At 50.9% G+C, this 27,241-nt stretch overlaps 2 protein-coding genes across 5 annotated transcripts; one reads left to right on the forward strand and one right to left on the reverse strand.

The window, feature by feature from the left end:
• The first annotated feature begins 3,957 nt into the window (after positions 1–3,957).
• On the forward strand, positions 3,958–12,812 carry LOC140898071 (uncharacterized). 4 transcript variants are annotated; one of them, XM_078848531.1, is made up of 5 exons: positions 3,958–4,181; positions 7,005–7,144; positions 7,674–7,800; positions 8,402–8,515; positions 8,832–12,812. In XM_078848531.1, the coding sequence occupies exons 3-5, from the start codon at positions 7,674–7,676 to the stop codon at positions 10,130–10,132; spliced, it is 1,542 nt and encodes a 513-aa protein (XP_078704657.1). In that variant the 5' UTR covers positions 3,958–4,181; positions 7,005–7,144; the 3' UTR covers positions 10,133–12,812. The 4 variants fall into 4 exon arrangements, with proteins under 4 accessions (XP_078704657.1, XP_078704659.1, XP_078704660.1 ...); XM_078848534.1 differs by having other exon boundaries at positions 3,960–4,181; positions 8,835–12,812; XM_078848533.1 differs by lacking the exon at positions 7,005–7,144.
• Positions 12,813–18,821: 6,009 nt separating this feature from the next.
• Positions 18,822–27,241, reverse strand: LOC140898035 (uncharacterized). The gene is made up of 4 exons (XM_073311437.2): positions 26,463–27,241; positions 25,794–25,920; positions 25,174–25,287; positions 18,822–24,865 (listed from the first exon to the last, which is right to left on the reverse strand). Exons 1-4 carry the CDS (start codon positions 26,484–26,486, stop codon positions 22,917–22,919), a joined length of 2,214 nt encoding a protein of 737 aa, XP_073167538.2. The 5' UTR covers positions 26,487–27,241; the 3' UTR covers positions 18,822–22,916.

Below are 27,241 nucleotides of genomic sequence, written 5' to 3' on the forward strand. Positions count from 1 at the left end.
TGTGATGGAAATAGAAGTAATAATAAATTCTATTAAACAAACCAACTTGTACCTTCCTCTCCTGCAATGTGAAGATAGCACTCTCACAGATTGGGTCTCAGCTCATGTGATTTAAACGTCACTGGTGTTAACAGCTTCCACTCAGTAAAATGTTCCCTTATTTCACCAGTGGAAGCTGGGTTTGAAAAGCATTCAGCATCTCCAATAATTTTCCCTCATCAGATATCTTTGAAGACTCCATTTTTTGCCTTTGTTGCCACACTGCCAGATCATTTATTTTGTCATGACATCTCCCAAACAGTGAAGGCTTTGCAGAGCTGAATGCTGCAGTTACATCTATGAGAGGGAACTTTCAGTGAAATTAGCCTGTAATTAAAACCCAAAAGTTAACCCATTAAATCTGACAGCAATTCCCTACCTTGTACTCCTGGGTAGTCTCCTGTATGGGAACCACCGTGTGAGCGCAATGAGCCCGGGACTCTCTGCAGATCGCACAGTTGGGGGTTTGATCCTCTTCACAGAACTGTTTCAGAGCCTCCAGATGTTCCACACACACCCCGCCCCCTCCTGCTCCCTTTGCTGCTTGTAAACTCAGCCGCTTGGCGATTGCCTAGCCCCTGAGCTCCCGGCTATGGAGCCAGGGAGGGGTTGGATAAGGGGCAGGGGATCCCAGGGGGCCGTCAGGGGACAGGGAGCAGGAAGTGGTTGGATGGGGCAGTCAGGGGAGGGGGAGCAGGGGAGGGATAGGGGGTGGGGTCTGGGGGGGTGGTTAGGTGCGGGTGGATATGCATCAGGGCAGTCAGGGGACAGGGAGTGTTTGGATAGGTGTGGGAGTCCTGGGGAGCCTGTCAAGGGGCAGGGGTGTAGATAGGGGTAAGGGCAGTCAGGGGACAAGGGGCCGGGGGGGTTGGATGGGTTGGAGATTCTGAGGGGGGCAGTCAGGGGTCGGGAAGTGGGAGGGAGTGGATGGGGGTGGGGGCCAGGCTGTTTGGGGAGGCACAACCTTCCCTACCTGGCCCTCCATACAGTTTCACAGCCCCGATGTCGTCCTTGGGGCCCAAAAGTTTGCTCATCCCTGGCTTCGACAAACAAGTTTGTTTCCATTTGCAGGAGGTAATGCTGCAAGTGAGACGAGGCAATCTGATGACACTGTTGCAGCCGGGAGTCGCAAGATACTTACATGCCAGATGCGCTAAAGATTCCTCTGTCCCTTCATGCTTCAACCACCATTGCTTAATATCCCTTCCCCTGGCCTGTTTTATACCTGCTGTCCATGCTCAGACCAGAGCTGATCATTCTTCAGCTTTTCAGACTCTTCTAGAGTGTGTGGGGAAAATTGTTCATCTGCCAGTAGGGTTCCCAACTCTCCTGGACCGGATGCCGTTTGTGGCAATGGCGTCTGGTCCGGGAGAGCTGGAAATCTTATGTGCCAGGGAAATCCCCTCTGGCTGGCATTTCCCATTTGCCTGCCTCCTGCCGAAGGAGAGTCAATTGGCATTTATTTATTTTTGGAGCTTCTCTCACAGACGTAGCTGCTGTCGCCCATTGGGGTGGATTAATTAACTCTCCCGCAGGTGCAGTACAGAAAACTGCTCCCTGCAGGAATGTGCTCCTTATGGTGAACTGAGCATGCTCAGTAACATCTGCTGAAACCACTGTCCTTCACCCTGCCCTTACTAAGCATAGGATTGTGCTGAGTGCTTTTTACAGGGGTTAAAAAGGGGCAAAGGGGGCAAATGGGAGGAGGGGGGCAGCCAGGGTCTGAGCAGGGGGTAAAAGTTGACTGGTCGGGGGGTCATGAACCTGACAAACACCTGCCAGGAATTGTCCAGGTAATACTTAGTCCTGCCATGAGTGCAGGGGACAAGAGAAGAGTGCAGGGGACAAACTGCTCTCTGTCCTCATTTGCTCCCTCAGAGAGCAGTTTTTACACAATAGCAGTTGCTTAAGAACCATTCACACATCAGCAACTGGTGCAGGTAGCATATTCCTACAGGGAGGTTTCCCATCTGCCACTGTGTGCAGAGCAGAGGGAGGTCAGCCCATGCTGCACTGGGGGCTGGGACAGCCACATCTGGGGGGGGAAGGGGGGAGCTGAAAGAAGGCTGAAGAGGGTGTAGATAAGGTGGGATTTAGGGGGATGAGGGATGGGTCTGGGGCAGATGCAGGAGGCAGGGAATGGCTGAAGTGGGGATGGGGTGATGCAGGGGAATCAGGGAAGACTTAGGGGCCAGATGGAAACAGGACTTCAATAGAGGGAAACTATCAGTGGGGGGGTCACTGAGAAGGAAAGGGGGAACATGGGGAGGGGAGGCTTTGAGAGCAAGAGCAGACTGGCTGGGGAAGGGAGGGAAAGAGGGTGGGGGTCAGGGAGAAGGAGAGGGCGGAATACAAAAGCAGCTCTCCCACCCCACGGGGCAAGAGAGGGGTAGGGGCTGCCCCACCCAGCAGCCAAAGGAGAATTCTTTTACTGCAAATAGTTAAGGAAGCTTTGGGGGTTTGTGGAGGCTTCCACCTAAGGGCTCAGAAGTTACAAGGCAGGTATCCAGATTAGGGATGAAAATAGCATGTAAAAAGTAACCCTTTCAACTATTACAATTCTACTGGTAACACGTTAAGGAGTTCACAACATGGGCATCTGCCCAGCATCCCGGCTGCCGCCATGACGGGTTTAGCCCGGCAGAGCACACACAGAACAGCTGGAATTGCTCTGGGCCCAGTGGAACGATTTTAGAGTAGGGGTGTGGTGCCCCCCTTGTCCCTGTCTGTGCCCCCCACCCCTTTGATGTGGGGCCGGGAGCAGGGCCATGGCTCTGGGAGGGTTGGAGTTGGGACACAGACAGGGGTAAGAGGCCCGAGGCTGGACGTGGAAGCTGATGAAGTCATCCCCATCATACTGGCATTTCCCCTGCCCCCCGGCGGTGTTCCAGATCAAGGCCTCCGTCCTGTGGAACCCAGGGGGAGGGCAGGGACAGAACTAGGTCAGCAGCCAGAAGTGCTCAAAGATCACAAGTCCAACCCCCTACTCCCAATCAGTTACAGAGATTACCAAATTTGGATGCTTTTTGTTTGTCCTCTGGATTTGCACCTTTCTGGGGACACTGGGAAGAAAGGTCCTGTCACCTAGAGCCTGAGGGCGTGTGGCCATCACCAGAGCACGTGTCTGACCCGCGGCATCCCTGCAGCACAGACAGGGCCTGGGCAGGAGGCCTGGGACGTGGGAGGGACAGACTGTGAACTGCCCCCGTGCCAACAGAGTGGGGCTAAGTATTTCCTTTCTCCTTTCTCATTGTTTAGTGATTTTTTTTTTATTAGCTGCTGTTTAGTAAATTGCATTTGTTCTGGAGTATAGACAATGGTCAGGGAGGAGGTCAGGGAAGCATCCAGAGCGGAGAAAATACCCTGGAGTGGGGATGCTCCAGCCCGTGTCCTGAGTGGTCACACCAAGGTTGGGGGCCAAGCCCCTCAGGAAGCCAGGGCCCAGCCTTGTTGGGGTTACAAGGACTTTGCTACACAGGAGAGTGGAAGGGGAGCCCTCAAGGTGAGGCAGGCTCCGGGTGAAGGAAAAGGGAGGGAGGACTCAGATCCTTCTGCTGTTCGATTCCACCCAGGGGGTGTCTAAGTTAGGAAAGTTCCACACAGTAACGGGACCATTTCCCAGCTTACCTCCATGCATGTTTACTGGCTTCCCCTAAAGTTCATTAAATATTTTAGGGAAAAGTGTCGGAGCGGCCACCAGCGAGAGTTGCTGGCCTCACTCTGAGGCCACCAAAACTTTGTTTGGGAGAACCCCTGGGCTAGATGCTCAGGACGGGCCCTTCTGACCTTAGAGCCTGGGAGTGTAACAGGAGCCGGGCACAGGGATGCTGCAGTGTCGTGGGTTGATCGCTAGGACCCAGGAGCGGCTGGGGGGCGGCTCTGGGGGGAGCGATCGCGGGGCTCAGGCCCGGCCCAGGAAGTGACTCGCAGCCGCCGCGGGGACTCTGGCTCCCGGCGAGATCCCCGCGCCCCGGCGGCTGGTGCCGGGAGCCCGGAGCCCGGGCTGCAGCCGGGAGAGGGGAACCTCCAGCCGGGCCCTGCCCGCTGCTCCCCGGGAGCCTCTCCCAGGGCAGAGCCCCCAGCCCGGCCAGGGCCCCTTCCCGGCCCGGCCCCTGCCCCGGGGGGCCCCGCTCGGAGGGAAGGTAAGAGAGACCCGCCCCCCCCCGGCACCCCCGGGCTGCAGGGGGCGGGTTTGGCCCCGGGCTGCTCCCCGCGGAGCCGGCTGCGATTCCCTGCCCCGGGCCCGGGAAAGCCGCCGCCAGCCCCCGGTGTGTGCGGGCGGGGAACCCTGGCACAGGCCCTGGCAGGCAGGGCGGAGGGGGAAACCCAGGAATGAGGTGAGCAGAGGGAATAAAAATTCCCCCCAGATAGGTCGAGCCAGCTGCAGTGGTTGCAAAAATAGGGGGGAGTGGGGCTTTTCCTTCCCCCTTTCCTAGGATTTTAGCTCCCATTTCCCAGTTCATCGCAGTGCCCGGACAGGGCCCCTCTCCCCTCCTGTATAAGATGTTACTGAGGTGCTAGAGGGGACTTGATCCAGTGAACTATTGACAGACACCCCCCTCCCCTCCCCCAGATCTCACGGTCACACCTGCTTTGAGCGTTTAAAAGAATCCGGGTCTCAGTTTCTGTGTCTGTGTCAAGCCGCCCAGCGCTTCATCCATGTGTCCTAGTCCCTGTCCCTGTCCCTCTGAGTTTGACTCCCCTTGGAATCCAGTCTGGGCAGTTTCACTCCTTCACATTCGTTCTTTAAAAAAATATTCTTCTTACTCTGAGCGCTTCATCCTAAACTTCATTAGCCTTGTGCGGAGGGTCGTCACGGTGCCCGGGTATTCCTATTTTTAACGGCAAATCATCACGGGAAATATTAACAGTTTCTCCTTGGCATTGATCAGGCCGGGGGACACCATGGTGACCTCACCCTGTTTACCTTTTGGTGAGATTAAGGTACTTTGCCTCTGCTCTGTTTTTGCGGCGGGCTAGCTAATGCAGGTGAGTTACCCCATGGGAAAAACACCCTCTTTCTTATAGACACAGACTGTGCTGCTGACTCCGATGTTAAATGACCCGTTATTGTTCATGGGCTGAAAACTCTGATACTGAGTGTGTGTCTCCTAATTCTGCTCCTGTGCCAGGTGCTGCCTCTGAATGTCTGCGTCCATTTGTGGGGGTGTCACGGAAAACAAATTAAATCTTTTAAAACTAAAGGAATTAGCAGAGACCCCCCCACACACACACACACAGCCCCTCTCACCAATTTCTCTCATTCCCTTCCCTTTACTTCTTCAGGTCTTGTCTGCGTGGTCTGATGTTAAAGGTGTGACGTTAATCCACATGAATTCCAGGGCTTTAAACCCCTGTGTGGACGCTCTCGTTCAGAAGTCAAGTGGCCTTAATTTAGACAAAAAGAAAAGGAGGACTTGTGGCACCTTAGAGACTAACCAATTTATTTGAGCATCAGCTTTCGTGAGCTACAGCTCACTTCATCGGATGCTGTAGCTCACGAAAGCTCATGCTCAAATAAATTGGTTAGTCTCTAAGGTGCCACAAGTCCTCCTTTTCTTTTTGCGAATACAGACTAACACGGCTGTTACTCTGAAACCTTAATTTAGACAGTGGCAGTCAGGACAGCCACAGACCAGGGCAGGAGACCTTCCCCCAAACATTATAAATCTTCAGGTCTTTGATCGCTTCTTGAACATTTTTAAGTTTTGGATAGTCCAGGTGTAACCCACATGCGATGTTTCAAGCCTAAAGAGAAGGAGCGAAACAGTGGGGCGCTCATCTCATCTTCCCTGACTGTTGCCTTGAGTAGAAACGCCATTAAGATATTTCACAGCTTTGGTCCAACAGAATGTCAGTAGATGGGTTGAGGTGGAAATGTGTAAGGTGATCTCGCTCCTCTGCTGCCTCCTGCAAAGGACAGGACATGCTTCCTGAGCAGGAGGGCGAAGGCAGGACAGTGTCAGGCAGATTCTGCTGTGAGCATGGAGAGTGTTGGCCTGGCTGCTCGGTGATCCCCTTTGTAAGGAACGTAGCCCAAATGGCGGCACTCTTGTCCCATGGGAATGAACTATAAAGACTCCTTTGGTCTCTTGCCCTGGTGAGAGTGTGCCCTGAGGGGTAGACGCTGCACCAGAGTCCTACCTGGCTTCATTCAGAGCCGTTCCAGAGCATGGAGATGGTGACTGCCCTAAACACCTGTCTCCTGTCCATGCTCTGATGGCCTCAGCTCTCAGGTGAATAAAGAGGGAGCGGCCAGGCCAGGTGGCATGTGCCCAGTGAAAACATCCAATGCAGCTTTGGAAACAAATACAGAGCATGTCTGATAACTGCCCCACCCTACTTCTGGATGCTTTGGAGCAAGATCAGCCCTGTGCTGAGACACAGCATGACAATGCGTGAAGTGAGCTTAGTATATTTTTATTACACCTGCCAGACTGTGCCTCACACCTTTGTGAGCATCGCAGTCACAGACTCACCGACATGACCATCCCCATGTACAACAGGGGTAACAGACAATGCTGTCTCTCCAAGTTACATTTCCCTGGCAGAGCCTAGTTACAAGGCAAATATCCACAGGCAACCCCCTCCCTTCCCGCACACACTGCTCCCAGTTTACATTGGATTTTTTTTTAAAAGAGACAAACTCATGATCTTTGGGGCTCTGATTCTTGAGTGTTCAGGGCTTCCCTAGGTCTTGGTCTGATTTCCAGACAGGTTTTAGATTTCACCCACACCGGAGTCAGACCGGAGTCACTGCTCGCTCTGGCAGGGGGGAGTGCGGATGGGCCAATGGGATCAGCCTCCGCCTGCCTGTCCCTGGGGGCTGCTGTGGGAGTCGAGGGCAGCTCATTCTTCAGGTGTTGCCACCAGAGGGCTCCGGCTATGGCTAAGGGGGAGAGGGGTTTACACTGCAATGGGGGGAAATCTGCCAAAGTGCCCCTTTGATTCTGCTCTTTTTCTAGCGGTTGGCTCAGGGATGCTGTTACTGGGAGGGTCTAAAGAGCCTGGGGGAAATCAGGGGGTGACATGGACTCCAGCCCCTTCTGTAACCTCCCCCATCACCCCGACAGGCTGAGGAATCACGTCCACATAGCCAGCTCAGGTAGGGGATTTCAGGGAGTTGCTGGGTGGGGGGAGGGAGAGGCAGGGAGGAGACAGGGTGTGATAAACCTGCTGATTTTCTGAGTAGACCCATGGGTGGTGAGGGAGGGGAGAGGGGACATTCCCCCATTTCTCAAACAGGATATAACCCCCTGGGCAGGGTTGGGAACATTTTCCAGACTCCCAGTGCTGGAGCCTGAACCCACTGGCCAGAGCCTGCTGTGAAATACGAAGGGAAGCTGTCGGGATTCCTGTCCCTGCCTCCGGCTCAGATCTCTGCTTCCCGTATCAGCCTGTGGCTGGCAGGCATGTGGGAAATGAGAAGAACCTGCTCTGCTCCGTGTGCTGGGGCGGACAAGGAGCTCTCACCTTCTCCCAACCCCCTGAAGCCTCCTGGCTGCTCTGAACAATAGGAGTCAGTTTCTGCTACTCTGGCCCTCCCAGAGCTTTGAGTTTTCCCCCCTTTCCTGTGACTAGTGGGATTGTGGCTGGGGCAGCAGGTGCTGAGTGGGGGACTCTTGTTGTTCCAGATGCCGGTGACCTTCGAGGAGGTGGCTGTGTATTTCACCCGGGGGCAGGGGGCTCTGTTGGACCCCGCTCAGAGAGCCCTCTACAGGGATGTCATGCAGGAGAACTATGAGACAGTGACCTCGCTGGGTAAGGGATTCCCGTCCCTTTGGTTATTAGAGGCCGTGTAGTCTGCATGTCTGACTCTGGTCAGGTTCTTCCATCGTCCCTTAGATCAGAGGCGAACGGGTTCCATAATGCACGGCTGCCATGTGAGAGAGACTTGCATCTCCATGCCCTCTCCAGTGAGATACGGTGTCAAAACTTAACGGACATGCTAGCTCATCCCCACCCCTCCAGCTTTCAAAGAGGCAGAATTCATTCATTGTCCTGACTGTATTGATTCCCATTCACATACACAATCCTTATTTACCTGCCTTCTTGGGAATAGCTCCAGCCATTGGGAAGGCTTACAAAGAGGCATGGGTTTAATGCCAGAGCTGTGTGTGTCACCAAGGCCCCTAGACTGTTCAGATCCTAGGAACTCCTAGCGAGGGTGTAAAAATTCCCATCACCTCCCGAGATGTCTGCTTCTCCCAAGGGGGCTCAGCGACCATGTTCCCGTCCTCTTGGGTTCCACGTTCCCCAGCAGAGCACAGGGACAGGTTCCGCTCACAGAATGTCCTTTGTGACAGATGCGCTCTCAATTCTCTATGCACCCTGATCTGGTCTGATTTCACCCCCTGCGCAGGATTTCCCATTCCCAAACCTGACCTGATCGCCCGCCTGGAACGAGGGGAAGAGCCGTGGGTCCCGGATCTCCAGGCCTGCGAGGAAAGAGAGAGCCTGAGAGAGGCCCACACAGGTGAGAACTGACAAAGAAACCATCTGGGGAATGAAGGAAAAAGTTGAGAATCCCAAAAGTGTGGTATCAGTAAGTGCCCTCAGTTCTTCCTCACCTCTTCCAGAGCAGGGCTGTAGTGAGCAGACATTACTCACTGCTCTACACCCGTCTTGTTAGCTGCAGGAGTTTCCTTCCCATCTCTCCTTCCCTGTGAGTTTTTGGGTGGGAAGTGGAGGCAGAATCGAATAGCTCAGTCTTTGTGTTGGGTTTTCCCTCGGTGTTATTTCTTTTTCTCCCCAGCACAATGACTCCCGTCTGGATTGTCTCTCTCTCCAAGCAGGTGCTGAGCGAGTGAGTGAGAGCGTGGAGGGGAATCACCATCAGGAAGTTCTTGGGGAAGTGGAATCACAGGGGACCTTTGTGGGAAGAGCTGAAATTTCCCAGTGTTGGAAACAGAGAGAAGCCTGGGAAAATTGGCACAGGTCAGAGAAGATGCAGGGAAACCACCCAAGGAAGAAAGTGCATGAATCTATTAAATGTGGGGGAGGGGACAAGGATCCCACAACCCAGCAGACAAATTCCAAAGAAGACATACGCTATGTATGCCTCGGTTATGGGGAAAGATTCATTCTGAGATCACATCAGACAATCCATACTGGAGAGAAACCACTTCAGTGCTTGGACTGTGGGGAAAGCTTCAATAATCGCTCAGCCCTGAATAACCATGGGAGAAGCCACAGAAGAGAGAAACCCTCTCAATGCCTCGACTGCGGGAAATGTTTCATTTGGAAGTCAGAACTAATTAGACATCAGTTAAGCCACACAGGAGAGAGACCCCATAAGTGCTTTGATTGTGGGAAAAGTTTCAAACAGAGGTCAGACCTTTTTAATCATCAGGCAATCCACACAGGAGAGAGACCCCATAAGTGTGTGGAGTGTGGGAAAAGTTTCAGTCGGAGGTCAGTCCTTGTTATTCATCAGAGAACCCACACAGGGGAGAGACCACATAAGTGCTTGAACTGTGGGAAAAGTTTCATTCAGAGGTCAGACCTTCTTAAACATCAGAGAATCCACACAGGAGAGAGACCTCACAAGTGCTTGGACTGTGGGAAAAGTTTTAGTCGGCGGTCAGCTCTTTTTAAACATCACGCATTCCACACTGGAGAGAGACCCCATAAGTGTTTAGACTGTGGAAAAACTTTCATATGGAGGTCAGACCTTGTTAAACATCAGAGAACCCACACAGGAGAGAGACCCCATAAGTGTTTACACTGTGGGAAAAGTTTCACACGGAGGTCAGTCCTTGTTAATCATCAGAGAATCCACACAGGAGAGAGACCCCATAAGTGTTTAGACTGTGGGAAAAGTTTCACATGGGGCTCAGACCTTCTTAAACATCAGAGAATCCACACAGGAGAGAGACCCCACAAGTGCTCAGACTGTGGAAAAGGTTTCATATGGAGGTCAAACCTTGTTAGACATGGGTCAATCCACACAGGAGAGAGACCCCACAAGTGCTTGGACTGTGAGGAAATTTCACACAGAGATCACACCGCATTAAACATGAGAGAATCCACACAGGATCTAAAATTCTCTGTCACAGGGACAGAAGGTGTTAAGGAAATTGCATGTAATTGACCAAGATACAGCCTTTAGAGACATGTTCGAAAAGTGTGTCCTCGTTAGATAAACTAGAGCTTCGAAAGGTAAACGTGTATTGTTAAAGACATGGAAGAAGATGGTACCTGAAGTAGTCTTTGTTTAGCTATATCTTGTTAGTGGTTAACAATGGAAATAAACGGTTCCTGTCTAGGGCTGTATTCAGAGATCAAAAGGGAATATTAACATTTAGATAAAACTTGCTTGTAATAATGTCATTGTTTGTCTCCTGAAAGTTTGTCGTAAACTGTCTATGAACTGCTTTATGGAGAATCACCTTATGATAATCCATGTAATTAATTACCAGTGATCTTTAGGAAATAGAAGGTTACTTCAAAAGCCTATTGTTCAGCCAAGGACTGTGTGCTGTCATGACGCTGCAAAAATGATCCTTTCTTTTTTGATCTGCCGAACCTTTATACCGAGGGGAGTGTGAGTCAGAAGATGGAGATCTCCAGTCCTATCTGGACTGCCCTGACATTGAAATTGGACTAGAACTTGATGAAACGATTCTGTAAAGGATTCTTTGCAATTCTAAAGCATCAGCTGTACAATGAAACTGAGCTAAGGACTCTATGCATGTCTCTGTGTATAATGATCTTTTCACCAGCACACTCTCTCTTTTCTTCTTTTAATAAATCTTAGTTGAGTTAATAAGAATTGGCTGTAAGCATGTATTTGGGTAAGAACTGAAATATTCCTTAACTTGGTGGATAATGTATAGGATCCTTTGGGATTGGTGGAACTTTTTAATGTGATGAATAAGATTTTCAGCAGTCCCCATCATGTTGAAGTGGGCTGTCTGGGAGGGAGCCCAAGGCGGGGTTGCTTTAAGGGATCTGTGTTTTGGCTTCTGTGTAGCAGTACGGTATTGTAGAAGCTGTCTTGTTGCTGGCCTGGTGAATCTAAGGGTAAGTCTATACTACGAAATTAGGTCGATTTTTCAGAAGCGATTTTATACAGTCGATTGTGTGTGTCCCCACTAAGCGCATTAAATTGGTGGAGTGCATCCACAGTACCGTGGCTAGCATCGACTGTCAGAGCGGTGCACTGTGGGTAGTTATCCCACAGTTCCCGCAGTCTCCGCCACCCACTGGAATTCTGGGTTAAGCTCCCAGTGCCTGATGGGGCAAAAACATTGTTGTGGGTGGTTTTGGGTACATGTCATCAGTCTCCCCTCCCTCCCTCCATAAAAGCAACGGCAGAGAATCATTTTTCGCCTTTTTTCACGGATAACCCACGCAGACGCCATAGCATTGTAAGCATGGAGCCCGTTGAGATCACCGCAGCAGTTGTGAGTATTGTAAACACCTCACGCATTATCCTGCAATATGTGCAGAACCTGGAGAGGAGGTGACACCAGGACGATGACGATAGTGATGAGGACATGGACACAGACTTCCCTCAAAGCATGGGATGTGGCAATTGGGACATCATGGTGGCATTAGGGCACGTTCATACCCTGGAACGCCGATTCTGGGCCCGGCAAACAAGCACAGAGTGGTGGGACCGCATAGTGTTGCAGGTATGGGATGATTCCTAGTGGCTGTGAAACTTTTGCACGCGTAGGGCCACTTTCATGGAATGTTCTGACTTGCTTTCCCCTGCCCTAAAGCGCAAGAATACCAAGATGAGAGCAGCCCTCACAGTTGAGAAGCAAGTGGCAATAGCCCTGTGGAAGCTTGCAACACCTGACAGCTACCAGTCAGTCGGGAATCAATTTGGAGTGGGCAAATCTACTGTAGGGCCTGCTGTGGTCCAAGTAGTCAATGCAATCACTAACCTTCTGCTATCAAGGGTAGTGACTCTGGGAAATGTGCAGACCATTGTGGATGGCTTTAATGCACTGGGATTCCCTAACTGTGGTAGGGCAATAGACGGAACCCATATCCCTATCTTGGCACCGGACCACCTTGGCAGCCAGTACGTAAACCACAAAGGATACTTTGCAATGGTGCTGCAAGCAATGGTGGATCACAAGGGACGTTTCACCGACATCAACGTGGGATGGCCGGGAAAGGTGCACGATGCTCGCATCTTCAGGAACTCAGGGCTGTTTGAACAGCTGCAGGAAGGGACTTCCCAGATCAGAAAATTACTGTTGGAGATGTTGAAATGCCCATAGTTATCCTTGGAGACTCAGCCTACCCTTTGCTCCCATGGCTCATGCAGCTGTACACAGGCAGCCTGGACAGTAGTAAGGAGCAGTTCAACTATAGGCTGAGCAAGTGCAGAATGGTGGTAGAATGTGCATTTGGACCTTTAAAAGCTTGCTGGAGCTGTTTGCTTACTAGGTTAGACTTCAGTGAAACTAATATTCCAATTGTTATTGCTGCTTGCTGTGTGCTCCACAATATCTGTGAGAGTAAGGGGGAGACATTTATGGCGGGGTGGGAGGTTGAGGCAGATCGCCTGCCAGTCGATTTTGTGGAGCCAGACACCAGGGCAATTAGAAGAGCACAGCCGGGCGTACTGCACATCAGAGAAGCTTTGAAAACCAGTTTCATGATTGGCCAGGCTACGGTGTGACAGTTGTATTTGTTTGTTTCTCCTTGATGCAAACCCACCCCCTTGGTTGACTCTAATTCCCTGTAAGCCAACCACCCTCCCCTCTTCAATCAGAGCTTGCAAAGGAAATAAAGTCACTATCGTTTCAAAACCATGTATTCTTTATTAATTGATTTAAAAAATAGGGAGATACCTCACAAGGTAGCCCGGGTGGGGTGGGGAAGGAGGGAAGGACAAGGCCACACGACAAATCAAAACTTATTTTATGCCAGACTGCTGTTGCTTGGGCAATCCTCTGGGGTGGAGTGGGTGGGTTCCTGGAGCCTCCCCTTCCCCTGGCGTTCTTGGGCATCTGGGTGAGGAGGATATGGAACTTGGAGAGGAGGGTAGGCGGTTATTCAGGGGTGCCTTCTCCGGCTTCATGGTCCGGGAGCACGTCTTGGGGGGGTATTGGCTCCAGTGAGGTGAAAAGTTCTAGGCTGCTGGGGAGAATGATTTCTCCGCTTGCCTGCTGTGTACTCTCCTCCTCCTCTTCCTCATCCACAAAATCCTCCTCCCTCTTGCGTGAGACTCCCCCCTTGCAGGTGTCCACGGACAGTAGTGGGGTAGTGGGCCCCTCCCTAGAATTTCATGCAGCTGATCTTAGGAGCAGCATGTCTGAGGTTCTGACCCGGAGTGACCGTTTACCTCCTTTGTTTCTGGTCGGCTTGCCTGAGCTCCTTAATTTCCACGCGGCACGGCTGTGTGTCCCTGGGGTAGCCTCTGTCCACCATGCCCTGTGCAATTTTGGCATATATATTAGCATTTTGTCTTTTTGATCGGCGTTCTGCCTGCACCAGCAATCAGATCCAGTGTCTCCCGTTTGGTCCATGCTGGAGCTCTTTTGCGATTCTGGGACTGCATGGTCACCTCTGCTGCGGAGCTCGCCAGGCTGATCAAACAGGAAATGAAATTCAAAAGTTCCCGGGACTTTTCCTGTGTACCTGGCTAGTGCATCTGAGTTGAAAGTGCTGTCTAGAGTGGTCACAATGGAGCACTCTGGGATAGCTGCCAGAGGCCAATGTCGTCGAATTGCATCTACACTACCCCAAATTCGACCCAGCAAGGTTGATTTTTGCACTAATCCCCTCGCCGGAGAGGAGTACAGAAGTCGATTTTGAGACCCCTTTAAGTCAACAAAACAGGGTTGGTCGTGTGGACAGATAGAGCATTAAATCGACCTAACGCTGCTAAATTCGACCTAAACTTGTAGTGTAGACCAGGGCTCGCAAGCCGCCACCAACGGAGTGGGGGCATCCACCAATGGTCCCCAGTCCTCGCTGGCCCACAGCTCCCCACTCCTCCTGGGCACTGGGGAATGCCCTGTGGTTCCCCACTACCCATGGGCATCGTGGGATCCCCCTCAGTGCCCCAGTTGCCATGTGTGTCTGGGACCTCTGGAGTTCCCAAGGGCCCATGGATAAAGGGGGGAATCCTGAGTAGCTCCCCAGAGCTTGGGAATGTTTGGGAATTTCCCTGGGGGCAGGGAGGAAATGGCTCCCCAGTCCCCATGAGTTGGGGGGGGAATCCCCTGTTGCTCCCCAGTTCCACCCAGGGCTTTGGGGGAATTCCTGCGGCTCCTCAGGCCCTGCGGATGGGAGGGAATCCCCCTTCAACCTTTCCAGAGGCCATGGGGTTGGGAATCCTGCTCAGGAATCTGTCCTCAGCTCCCCAGTGCAAGGTGCAGCGAGGAGAACTTTTGAAGCTCCCTATTCCGCATGAGTGTGGGGGAATGCAATCTCTGCGGGCATTGGGGATCGCCCCCACCCCATGTGCTGCTTTGTTTCCCTGCCCCTGGCTGGGCTGGTGTGGATGGAGGCTGCAGCTCAGGGAGATCGGAGGGGCAGAAGGTGGGCTGAGGCCAAACTGAATGCAGGGTGGGGTGCCCCATCCTGGGCCAGGGAAGGAGGGGGGCCCAGGGGCACAATCAGGGAGGGGGAGCAGCACAGGCTCTGGATTTAGGCTAGCGGGGCCCTGCCACACCCCCTGGCTTGAAGGGGTTTCCATCCTATCCAGGCTTTACAGTTTGGTTCAATGGCTCTCAGTGCTCCCCCCACCCCCCGCCCTGGTACAGATTGTTTCAGGCCCTCTGCTTGGGACTAGGAGCCGGGGATAAAAATGGGTACAGCTGGTGGGGGATGAGCCCCTCTCCCACTGTAGGGACAGGACCCCAACCCCTGAGCACCCCCAACATCCCCCCCACTGAGCATGTGGCCCCAGCCTTCCTGGTCCTGGGGCCCAGGGAGGGCGTATGGCCCTAGTCTGAACCCCAGGGGCAGCCGAAGGAGAAGCCTGACATGCTCCTCACAGGGGCCGTGCACCCCACCTCCGCAGTCAACTGTGACTCTCAGCCAGCCTGGAAAACAGAAGGGTTTATTGGTCGCTGGGAAGGCGGCATAGAACAGAGCTTGTTAGCACAGAAACCAAGAGCGTTCGGCAACGTCTGGCTTGGGGGGAATCCAGAGTCTTGAGTCCTGGGCTCTCCCCGCTGAGTCCCAAACCAGGAGACTGAGCCGCTTCCAGCCCCCCATCCTCACTGACACCCAGCTGCCCATCCCCCATGCTTTCTCTCTTTCCCAGGAAAACAGGTCACCTGGCCTCCCCCTCTCTCTTTGTTCTCCAACATCTTCGGCTGGCTCCTTGCAGAGGATGAGCTCTGGCCATCACTTGCCAGGATAGAGAATTTTGGCCATTCTCTACACCCAGGCAGCCACTCTGCCATCACGCCTGCCCTCTAGAGGTCTCCACAATGATCACACCCCTGTATCCCACCAACTTGATACTTGTGTAACACATGGGGAAACTGAGGCACGCACACACAGTATTCAGAAAAAACATTAAGAACATTCCTGCTTCATCACACCCCTCTGAGACCAGCCCAGGGGCACTTTCTCCAGTGGCTGGAACCACTCTGCCCATACCAGCCCCTCAGCCTGAGCCTGGAGAAACCTGGAGAAACCTGGGGAAGGGGCTGGGGCTGGACAGGAAAGTGGTGCTGCACAAACGGCCCCCTTCAGGGACTGGGTGGGGAGTTTGGCCTACGTGGGGAGGGGATTCCCTGTGTCTGCGAGTCCCAGAGCTGCTGCCCTCCATGTCACAGCCGGGTTCAACCCCCGTTACCAGTGTCAGTGCCTGAGCTGCCTAATGAGAGCAGAGGCCCATGGCAATGGGACAGTCACCCGTTCGCCCACAAAGAGGGAAGATGATAAAAAGGGAGAGCAGAGAGACTTGAAGGGCAGCAGCAGCAAGAAGTGGGGAGGGAGGTTCCCAGCTCCCAGCCCTGCCCAGATCCATTCCCTGCACCCCCGGGGCAGTCCGCTCTCCTGGGAACAAGGGCAGGAGCTGAGAGAGGAAAGGCCAGTTGCTCGCTCTGCTGAGCACCGCACTTCTGAGGGAGACGAGGGAGAGCTAGAGGGGGTCACAATACACTGTGGGGCAGTACCCTGAAGTGACTCCTTTGATCTGCTCTTTTTCCAGCATTTGGCTCAGAGATGCTGCTCTGGGGAGGTTTAGAAGGGACGTGGTGGGGGGCGGGGGGGGGGGGGGGGGGCTGACCGGGGAGGTAATGAACTAACTGGGTTTGTTCCCAGCATGGCAGAGTCATAGAATCAGAGCGTCTGTCTGCAGGGAGGGAGCCTTGGGGGACTCGGGGAGTGACATGGACTCCAGCCCCTTGTGAAACCTGCCCAATCTCCCTGCTCCTCCGACAGGCTGCGGAATTGCGTCCATGTTTCGCTCCAGATCGTCCCGTCTTGCAGGGGACAGGGCAGGGAAATGGCTGCGATGGAGCCAGCTCAGGTAGGAGATTTTCAAGGAGCTTTTGGTGGTGGGGGAGGGGTAGTGTAGAGGGACGGGGTGTGATAAACTTGCTGGAACATGATCAGCCTGGGCCTGATTTTCTGAACAGGCCCATTGGTGGTGTAGGGAAGGGAAACATTCCCCCATTTCTGAACCAGGAAACAGCCTCCTGGGCAGGGCTGGGAAAACTGACCAGACTCCCAGTGCTGGAGCCTGAACCCACTGGCCAGAGGCTGCTGTGAAATACAAAGGGAAGCGGTCAGGATTCCTGTCCTCGTCCCCGGTTCAGAGCTCTGCTTCCCGTGTCAGCCTGTGGCTGGCAGGCATGTGGGAAATGAGAGGACCCTGCCCTGCTCCGTGTGCTGGGGGGACAAGGAGGTCACCTTCTCCCATCCCCCTGAAGTTCTGGCTGCTCTGAGCAGGGTGTGGGGAGGATTCTGCATCTCTAGCCCTCCTCCCCCATGACTAGCGGGATTGTGGCTCAGGCAGAAGATGCTGAGTGGGGGACTTTTGTTTCAGATGCTGGTGACCTTCGAGGAGGTGGCTGTGTATTTCACCAAGAGGCAGAGAGCTCTGGTGGTCCCCGCTCAGAGAGCCCTCTACAGGGAGGTCATGCAGGAGAACTACAAGACTGTGACCTCGCTGGATAAGGGATTCCTGGCTCCTTGGTTATTGGAAGCTGGAGGGCTGGCGTTGTTTTCATGTCTGATACTGGTTAGGTTTTTCCCTTATCACCCTGCAATGAGACCAGGGTATCAAAACCTAGTCATAGAATCTCAGGGTTGGAAGGGACCTCAGGAGATCATCTAGTCCAACCTCCTGCTCAAAGCAGGACCAATCCCCAACTAAATCATCCAACAGATTTTTTTCCCCATATCCCTAAATGGCCCCCTCAAGGACTGAGCTCACAACCCTGGGTTTAGCAGGCCAATGCTCAAACCACTAAGCTATCCCTCCCCCGCAAGGCACATACTAAATCATCCCCACCCGACCCCCCTCGCTTGCAAGGTGGAGAAGCCATGTATTTGGACATGTGATGTTGACATTCTCTATTTTAATGGTTGTGACGCTTTAACTTTTGGAATCTGTCTCTACTGTCATTACAGTTATTGTCTGACCCAAATATTGTCTAAGCCCGCCCTAAATCTCCCACCACTGTGAACATTTAAATGGAGGACAATTGGAATGAAATGCTAAAAACCCAGATTTTTGTGCAACTGTGAATGTTTAAATCAATAAATATAAAATTGCTTAAAAATATATATTAAAAAAAAAAAGAATTCTACCAAGCCTGACTATCCCGCCTTAGACACACAAATCCTGCTCCTGCAGGCTCATAGAATCGTAGAAGATCAGGGTTGGAAGGGACCTCAGGAGGTCATCTAGTCCAACCCCCTGCTCAAAGCAGGACCAATTCCCAACTAAGTCATCCCAGCCAGAGCTTTGTCAAGCCTGACCTTAAAAAGCTCTAAGGAAGGAGATTCCACCACCTCCCTAGGTAACCCCTTCCAGAGCTCATCCTCACAGGGGGATGCCTCTCATTGCAAGACCAGAGCCCTAGTGGTACATTTTTCACTAAATGGTCCAGAGGGAGCCATGGCCACAGAGAACCCCCTGGAAAGTCTCCAGGAGGAAGCTCCATGTCCCGTCTGTCTGGAGTAGTTCACAGAAGCTGTCACTCTGGCGTGTCGGCACGTCAGCCAGTGCTGGGAGGGATCCGATACAGCCGTCTCCTGCCCTCAGGAACTGAGCAACACAGAAACATCAGGCTGAACAGGCAGCTGGCAAACATGGTAGAAATCACCAAGCGGCTGAGTTTACAGGCAGCAAAAGGAGCAGGAGGAGACAGGGTGTGTGGGGAACACCAGGAGGCTCCAAAACTTCTGTGAAGAGCATCAAACTTCGATCTGTCTGGTTTGCCATCTGTTCCGGGCTCATCGAGCTCACACGGTGGTTCCCAGAGGAGGCTGCCCAGGAGTACAAGGGAGGGAACTGCTGTCAAGTTTAATGGGAATTAACTTTGGATTTTAATTACAGGCTAATTTCACTGAAAGTTACCTGGCACAGACATGAGGCATCATTCAGCTCTGTAAACCCTTCATGGTATGGGAGATGCTGTAACAAAATAACTGATTTGACAGAGTGGCAACAGAGGCAAGTCTTTAACGAGACCTGATACGGGAAAATGTCCTCTGAGATTCTGATGGGGATTCCTGAAAATCTTCATCATATAAAGAATTCTACCAAACCCAAAGGATCAGACATGTTACCCACCAAGTTAATGAATACTTCAGTTCTGACCCAAATACATGCTTACAGCCAATTCTTGTTAACTAAACTAGGATTTATTAAAAGAAGAAAAGACAGTATTGGCTAAAAGGTCATTAGACATACAAATGCGAATAGAGTCCATAGGTCAGTTTCACCATCGAGATGGCGCATTAAATTGAAAAGAGTCCTTTTCAGAATCATTTCATCACGTTCTAGTCCAATGTCCAATATCTGGGAGGTCCAGAGAGGACTGGAGATCTCAGTCTTACAACTCGAACTCCCCCTGAATAAAGCTTAAGAAGATCTGAGATAAAAGGATCAGGTCCCAAGCGTTTATATAGACGTTTTTGCAGCCTCTCGACAGCAGGCAGTCCTTGGGTGAACAATAGGTTTTGGAAGTAACCTCCTATTTCCCAAACATCACAGGTAATAAAACTACACGGATTAACATAAGGTAATTATCCATAAAGCCATTCACAGACAGTTTACCACAAACTTTAAAAAGAGAAATATATACTATGACATTATTACACCCAAGTTTCATTTAAATGTTAATATTTCCTTTTGACTTCGGAATTAACAAAATACAGTTCTAGACAGGAACTCTTTGGTTATATTGTTAATCTATATCTCATTACAGATTAACATAGACTACTACAATTACTATGTTCTAGAGCTGTCAAGCAATTAAAAAAATTAATTGTGATTTAATCGTGCTCTTAAACAATAATAGAATACCATTTATTTAAATATTTTGGATGTTTTATACATTTTCAATATATTGATTTCAATTGCAACACAGAATACACTCCATGCATCTGATGAAGTGGGTTATAGCCCACAAAAGTTTATGCCCAAATAAATGTGTTGGTCTCTAAGGTTCCACAAGGACTCCTTGTTGTTTTTACAGAATACAAAGTGTACAGTGATCACTTTATATTTTTTATTACAAATACTGGCACTGTAAAAAACAAAGGAAACAGTATTTTTCAATCCACCAACTGCTAGTACCGTATGCAATCTCTTTATCATGAAAGTTGAACTTACAAATGTAGAATTATGTACAAAAAATACCTGCATTCAAAAATAAAACAATGTAAAACTTTGGAGCCTACAACTCCACTCAGTCCTACTGCTTGTTCGGCCAGTCACTCAGAAGAACAAGTTTGGTTACAATGTGCAGGAGATCATGCTGCCCGCTTCTTGTTTACAAGGTCACCTGAAAGTGAGAACAGGCATTCTCATGGCACTGTTGCAGCCGGCGTTGCAAGATATTTACGTGCCAGATGCTCTAAAGGGTCCTAGGTCCCTTCCCGCTGGAACCACCATTCCAGAGGACATACCTCCATGCTAATGACGGGTTCTAATTGATAACGATCCGAAGGAGACCGGACCGACACATGCTCATTTTCTTCAACTGAGTCAGATGCCACCAGCAGAAGGTTGATTTTCTATTTTGGTGGTTTGGGTTCTGTAGTTTCCCAATCAGCGTGTTCCTCTTTTAAGACTTCTGGAAGCAAGCTCCACACCTCGTCCCTCTCAGATTTTGGAAGATACTTCAGATTCTTAGACCTTGGGCCGAATGCTGTAGCTATCTTTCAAAATCTCAGATAGTTACTTTATTTGCGTTTTATCAAATCTGCAGTGAAAGTGTCCCCCCATGTGCTAGGTCATTCTCCGGGACTTCGATATGATGACATATTTGGCAGAATGTGTGTAAAACAGGACAGGGGACATACAAGTCTCCTTCAAGGAGTTCAGTCAAAAATGTAATTAATGCATTATTTTTTTTTAAACGAGCATCCTCCACTGGAATGGTGGCCGAAGCACGAAGGGACAATAGGCATGTTTAGCATATCTTGCACATAAATACCTGCGCTGCCAGCTACAAACATGCCATGCGAACACCTTCTCACATTTTCAGGTGACATCATGAATTAGAAGGAAAGCAGCATTCGCTCCCGTAAATGTAAACAAACTTGTTTGTCTTAGCGAGTGGCAGAAAAAGAAGTAAAAAGAAAAGGACTTGTGGCACCTTAGAGACTAACAGATTTATTTGAGCATAAGCTTTCCTGAGCTACAGCTCACTTCATCGGATGCATTCAGTGGAAAATACAGTGGGGAGATTTATATACATAGAGAACATGAAACAATGGGTGTTACCATACACACGGTAAGGAGAGTGATCACTTAAGATGAGCTACTACCAGCAGGAGAGCTGCGGGGGGGGGAAACCTTTTGTAGTGATAATCAAGGTGGGCCATTTCCAGCAGTTGACAGTGGAGGAACAGTGGGGGGGGGGGGGAATAAACATGGGGAAATAGTTTTACTTTGTGTAATGACCCATCCACTCCCAGTTTCTATTCAAGCCTAAGTTAACTGTATCCAGTTTGCAAATTAATTCCAATTCAGCAGTCTCTCATTGGAGTCTGTTTTTGAAGTTTTTTTGTTGAAGAATTGCCACTTTTAGGTCTGTAATCGAGTGACCAAAGAGATTGAAGTGTTCTCTGACTGGTTTTTGAATGTTATAATTCTTGATGTCTGATTTGTGTCCATTTATTCTTTTACGTAGAAACTGTCCAGTTTGGCCAATGTACATGGCAGAGGGGCATTGCTGGCACATGATGGCATATATTACATTGGTAGATGTGCAGGTGAACGAGCCTCTGATAGTGTGGCCGATGTGATTAGGCCCTATGATGGTGCCCCTGAATAGATGTGGGGACACGGTTGGCAACGGGCTTTGTTGCAAGGATAGGTTCCTGGGTTAGTGGTTCTGTTGTGTGGTTGCTGGTGAGTATTTGCTTCAGGTTGGGGGGCTGTCTGTAAGCAAGGACTGGCCTGTCTCCCAAGATCTGTGAGAGTGATGGATCGTCCTTCAGGATAGGTTGTAGATTCTTGATGATGCGTTGGAGAGGTTTCAGTTGGGGGCTGAAGGTGATGGCTTGTGGCGTTCTGTTATTTTCTTTGTTGGGCCTGTCCTGTAGAAGGTGACTTCTGGGTACTCTTCTGGCTCTGTCAATCTGTTTCTTCACTTCACCAGGTGAGCATTGTAGTTGTAAGAATGCTTGAGAGAGATCTTGTAGGTATTTGTCTCTGTCTGAGGTGTTGGAGCAAATACGGTTGTATCGTAGAGCTTGGCTGTAGACAATGGATCGTGTGGTGTGGTCTGGGTGAAAGCTGGAGGCATGTAGGTAGGAATAGCGGTCAGTAGGTTTCCGGTATAGGGTGGTGTTTATGTGACCATCGCTTATTAGCACCATAGAGTCCAGGAAGTGGATCTCTTGTGTGGATTGATCCAGGCTGAGGTTGATGGTGGGATGGAAATTGTTGAAATCATGGTGGAATTCCTCAAGGGCTTCTTTTCCATGGATCCAGATGATGAAGAAGTAGCAATGAGTTGACTTCGAGGCTCTAAACTTTTTAATTGCTTTATTTTTTAGTGCACTTATATAGTTAAAATCATCTATGTTTCTAAGTTACACTTTCCTGATAAAGAGATTGCACGACAGCACTTGTATGAGGGGAACTGAAAAATGCTATTTTTGTTTTGCATGTTTACAGTACAAATATTTGAAATCAAAAATAATATAAAGTGAGCACTGTACACTTTCTATTCTTTGTTGTGAGAGAAATCAATAGATATGAAAACACAGAAAAACATCCAAAAACATTTAACAAATTTCAACTGGTATTCTATTGTTTAACAATGTGATTCACTGAGATTAATTTTTCTAACCACAATGGATTTTTTTGAGTTAAACACACGAGTTAACAGCAATTAATCAACAGCACTGCTATCTTCTTCCAGTCTGAGTGCTGATGCGGTCTCTCTCCTGTGTGGATCCTCTGAGTGTTATAAGATTTGATCTTTGTGTGAAACTTTTCACATGGTCCAAACACTTATGGGGTCCCTCCTGTGTGAACTGCTTTATTTGAAACAAGTTCTGACCTCCATTTACAAGGTCTTTCACAGGCTAAGCAGTTATGCGGTTACTCCTGCGTGTGGATTCTTTGATGTAAAACAAGGGATGACATCTATTTGAAACATTTTTCCATAGTCTAAGCACTTACGGGGTTCTCTCGCGTGTGTGGATTGCCTGATCTTTAGAAGGGCTAATCTGTTTCTGAAACCTTTCCAAGAGTCTTATGGTCTCCCTCTTGTATGGATTGCTTGATGTTTAACAAGGTGGGACCTCTGTATGAAACTTTTCCCACAGTCTAAGCACTGGTGGGGTGTCTCTCCTGTGTGGATTTTCTGATGTTTAATTAGGCCAAACATCCGTACGAATTTTTTCCCACAGTCTAAGCACTTGTGGGGTCTCTCTCCTGTGTGCATTAGCTGATGTTTAAGAAGGGTTGGCCTTTCTGTGAAACTTTTTCCACAGTCTAAACACTTATGAGGTCTCTCTCCTGTGTGGGTTGCCTGATGATTAAGTAGGTTTGACCTCTGTATGAAACTTTTCCCACAGTCTAAGCACTTATAGGGTCTCTCTCCTGTGTGTATTCTCTGATGTGTAACCAGGGCTGATTTCCATGTGAAACTTTTCCCACAATCCAAGCACTTATGGGGTCTCTCTCCTGTGTGGATTTTCTGATGTTTAAGAAGGGTTGGCCTTTCTGTGAAACTTTTTCCACAGTCTAAGCACTTATGGGGTCTCTCTCCGGTGTGGACTGCTTGATGTTTAACAAGGTCTGACCTCTGTATGAAACTTTTCCCACAATCTAAGCACTGATGGGGTCTCTCTCCTGTGTGGATTTTCTGATGTTTAATTAGGCCTGACCTCCGTACGAATTTTTTCCCACAGTCTAAGCACTTGTGGGATTTCTCTCCTGTGTGTATTCTCTGATGTGTAATCAGAGCTGATCTCCATGTGAAACTTTTTCCACAGTCTAAGCACTTATGAGGTCTCTCTCCAGTGTGGGTTGCCTGATGATTAAGTAGGTTTGACCTCTGTATGAAACTTTTCCCACAGTCTAAGCACTTATGGGGTCTCTCTCCTGTGTGTAATCTCTGATGTGTAACCAGGGCTGATCTCCATGTGAAACTTTTCCCACAGTCCAAGCACTTATGGGGTCTCTCTCCTGTGTGGATTACCTGATGTTTAAGAAGGGTTGGCCTTTCTGTGAAACTTTTTCCACAGTCTAAGCACTTATGGGGCTTCTCTCCGGTGTGGACTGCTTGATGTTTAACAAGGTCTGACCTCTGTATGAAACTTTTCCCACATTCTAAGCACTGATGGGGTCTCTCTCCAGTGTGGATTTTCTGATGTTTAATTAGGCCTGACCTCCGTACGAATTTTTTCCCACAGTCTAAGCACTCGTGGGGTCTCTCTCCAGTGTGGATTAGCTGATGTTTAAGAAGGGTTGGCCTTTCTCTGAAACTTTTCCCACAGTCTAAGCACTTATGGGGTCTCTCTCCAGTGTGTATTCTCTGATGTGTAACCAGGACTGATCTCCTTGTGAAACTTTTCCCACAGTCTAAGCACTTATGGGGTCTCCCTCCTGTGTGGATTACCTGATGTTTAAGAAGGGTTGGCCTTTCTGTGAAACTTTTCCCACGGTCTAAGCACTGATGGGATCTCTCTCCTGTGTGGATTTTCTGATGTGTAATCAGTGCTGACTTCCAATTCAAACAATTCCTGCTCTCAATGCACCCAGAGGGTTTCTCTCCCATGTGGCTTCTCCCATGGTTAGTAGGATCTGAGTCGTTATTGAGGTTTTCCCCACAGTCCAAGCATTGAAGTGTTTTCTCTCCAGTATTTATTGCCTGAAGCGTAAGAAGCACCGGTCTCAGAATGAATCCTTTCCCATAACCGAGGCATTCATAGCGTTTGTCTTCCTTGGGGGTTGTCTGCCGGGCTGTGGGATCCCTGTGTCCTTCCCCACATAAAATAGATCCATCCAGTTGCTCCCTTGAGTGGTTTCCCAGCAGCCTCTTTGACCTCTGCCAATTTCCCCAGGCTTCTCCCTGTGCCAAGCACTGGGAAAAATTCCCTTCAGCTCTTCCCACAAAAATCCCCTGTGGTTCCCCGTGCCCAGGAATTTCCTGATGTTGATTCCCCTCCTTCTTCTCACTCACTCTCTCATCACCTGCTGGGAGAGAGACAATGCAGACAGGAGTCATTCTGCTGAGGAGAAATTAAGAGGAATAGAACCGAGGGAAAACCCAACATACTAAAGCTGCAGAGATGGAGCAATTGGATTCTGCCTCCACTTCCCAGTTGGGAAGGAAACTCCTGCAGTGAACAGGACCTGTGGGAAGCGATGTCAGTGATATCTGCTGCCTGCAGCCCTGCCCTGGGTGAGATGAGAAAGGAACTGAGGGCACTTACTAATACGTCATTTTGGGGATTCTCAACTTTTTCCTTCATTCACCTGATGGCTTCTGTATCAGTCCTCACCTATGTGGGAGCCTCTCGGGATCTCTCTTTCCTCACAGGCCTGGAGATCGGGCACCCACGGCTCTTCCCCTTGTTCCAGCCGGGTGATCAGGTCAGGTTTGGGAAGGGGAAATCCTGTGCAGGGAGTGAAATCAGACCAGATCAGGGTTTGTGGAGGATTGAGAGATCGTCTGTCAGAAAGGACATTCCGTAGGTGGCACCTGTCCCAGTGCTGTGCTGGGGAAAGTGGAATCTAAGAGGACGGGAATGTGGTCACTGAGCCCCCTCGGGGGAGGCAGACGTCTGAGGAGGTGAGGGCAATTGTGATGCACACCCAGCTCTCGTGTTAAACCCCTGCCTATTTCTGAACCTGTGGAACCTAGAGCCCTCCACATGGCTGGAGCTGTTGCCAAGGAGGAGGGAGAAGAGGGATTCTGTGTACGACCGAGAAACAACACAGACAGGACAATGCACGGCTTCTCCACCATGCAAGCTATGGGGGTTGGGTGGGGATGATTTAGTATGTGCCTTATGTTTTGACACCCTCTTCTCATTGGAGCGTGATGAGGGAAGAACCTGACTGGTGTCAGACACGCAGACCCCCCCAGCTTCCAATAACCAAGGGACCAGGAATCCCTTACCCAGCGAGGTCACCGTCTTGTAGTTCTCCTGCATGACGTCCCTGTAGAGGGCTCTCTGAGCAGGGTCCAGCAGAGCCCCCTGCCCCTGGGTGAAATACACAGCCACCTCCTCGAAGGTCACCGGCATCTGAAACAAGAGTCCCCCACTCAGCACCTGCTGCCCCAGCCACAATCCCACTACTCATGGGGTAGGACGGAGAGAGAAGCAGAATCCTCCCCGCACCCTGCTCAGAGCAGCCAGGAGGCTCCAGGGGCTGGGAGACGGTGAGAGCTCCTTGTCCCCCCAGCACACGGAGCAGGGCAGGGTCTTCTCATTTCCTACATGCCTGCCAGCCACAGGCTGACACGGGAAGCAGAGCTCTGAGCCGGGGACGGGGACAGGAATCCCGACAGCTTCCCTCTGTACTTCACAGCAGCCTCTGGCCAGTGGGGTGAGGCTTCGGCACTGGGAATCTGGTCCGTCTTCCTAGCCCTGCCCAGCGAGGTGTTTCCTGGTCAGAAATTGGGGAATGTTTCCGCTCCCCCCAATCCACCAATGGGCCTGTTCAGAAAACCAGGCCCAGGCTGATCACGTTCCAGCAGGTTTATCGCACCCCGTCCCACCCTGTGTGTTTAACCCCTCTACACTCCCCCTCCCCCACCACCGCAAGCTCCCTGAAAATCCCCTACCTGAGCTGGCTCCGTCACGGCCATTTCCCGTCCCTGTCCCCTGCAAGACGGGATGATCTGGAGCGAAACGTGGACGCGATTCCTCAGCCTGTCGGAGGAGCAGGGAGATTGGGCAGGTTTCACAAGGGGCTGGAGTCCATGTCACTCCCCGATTCCCCCCAGGCTCTCTCCCTGCAGACAGACGCTCTGATTCTATGACTCTGCCATGCCGGGAACAAACCTAATTATTTTGTTACCTCCCCGGCCAGCCCCCCCCCCCCCCGCTTAGATCTAACCCACCACGTCCCTTCTCAACCTCCCCAGAGCAGCATCTCCGAGCCAAATGCTGGAAAAAGAGCAGATCAAAGGAGTCACTTCAGGGTATCGCCCTACAGTGTATTGTGACCCCCTCTAGCTCTCCCCCGTCTCCCTCCGTAGTGCGGTGCTCAGCAGGGCGAGCAAGGGGCCTTTCCTCTCTCAGCTCCGGCCCTTGTTCCCAGCAGAGCGGACTGCCCCGGGGTGGGGGGGCAGGGAATGGATCTGGGCGGGGCTGGGAACCTCCCTCCCCACTTGCTCCTGCAGCCCGGGGGTAACGGGGGGGGGCGGGTCTCTCTTAACTTCCCTCCGAGCGGGGCCCCCCGGGGCAGGGGCCGGGCCGGGAAGGGGCCCTGGCCGGGCTGGGGGCTCTGCCCTGGGAGAGGCTCCCGGGGAGCAGCGGGCAGAGCCCGGCTGGAGGTTCCCCTCTCCCGGCTGCAGCCCGGGCTCCGGGCTCCCAGCACCAGCCGCCGGGGCGCGGGGAT

This window comes from Lepidochelys kempii, chromosome 14 (genome assembly GCF_965140285.1).
Source record: "Lepidochelys kempii isolate rLepKem1 chromosome 14, rLepKem1.hap1, whole genome shotgun sequence".
Lineage (NCBI taxonomy): Eukaryota > Metazoa > Chordata > Testudines > Cheloniidae > Lepidochelys > Lepidochelys kempii.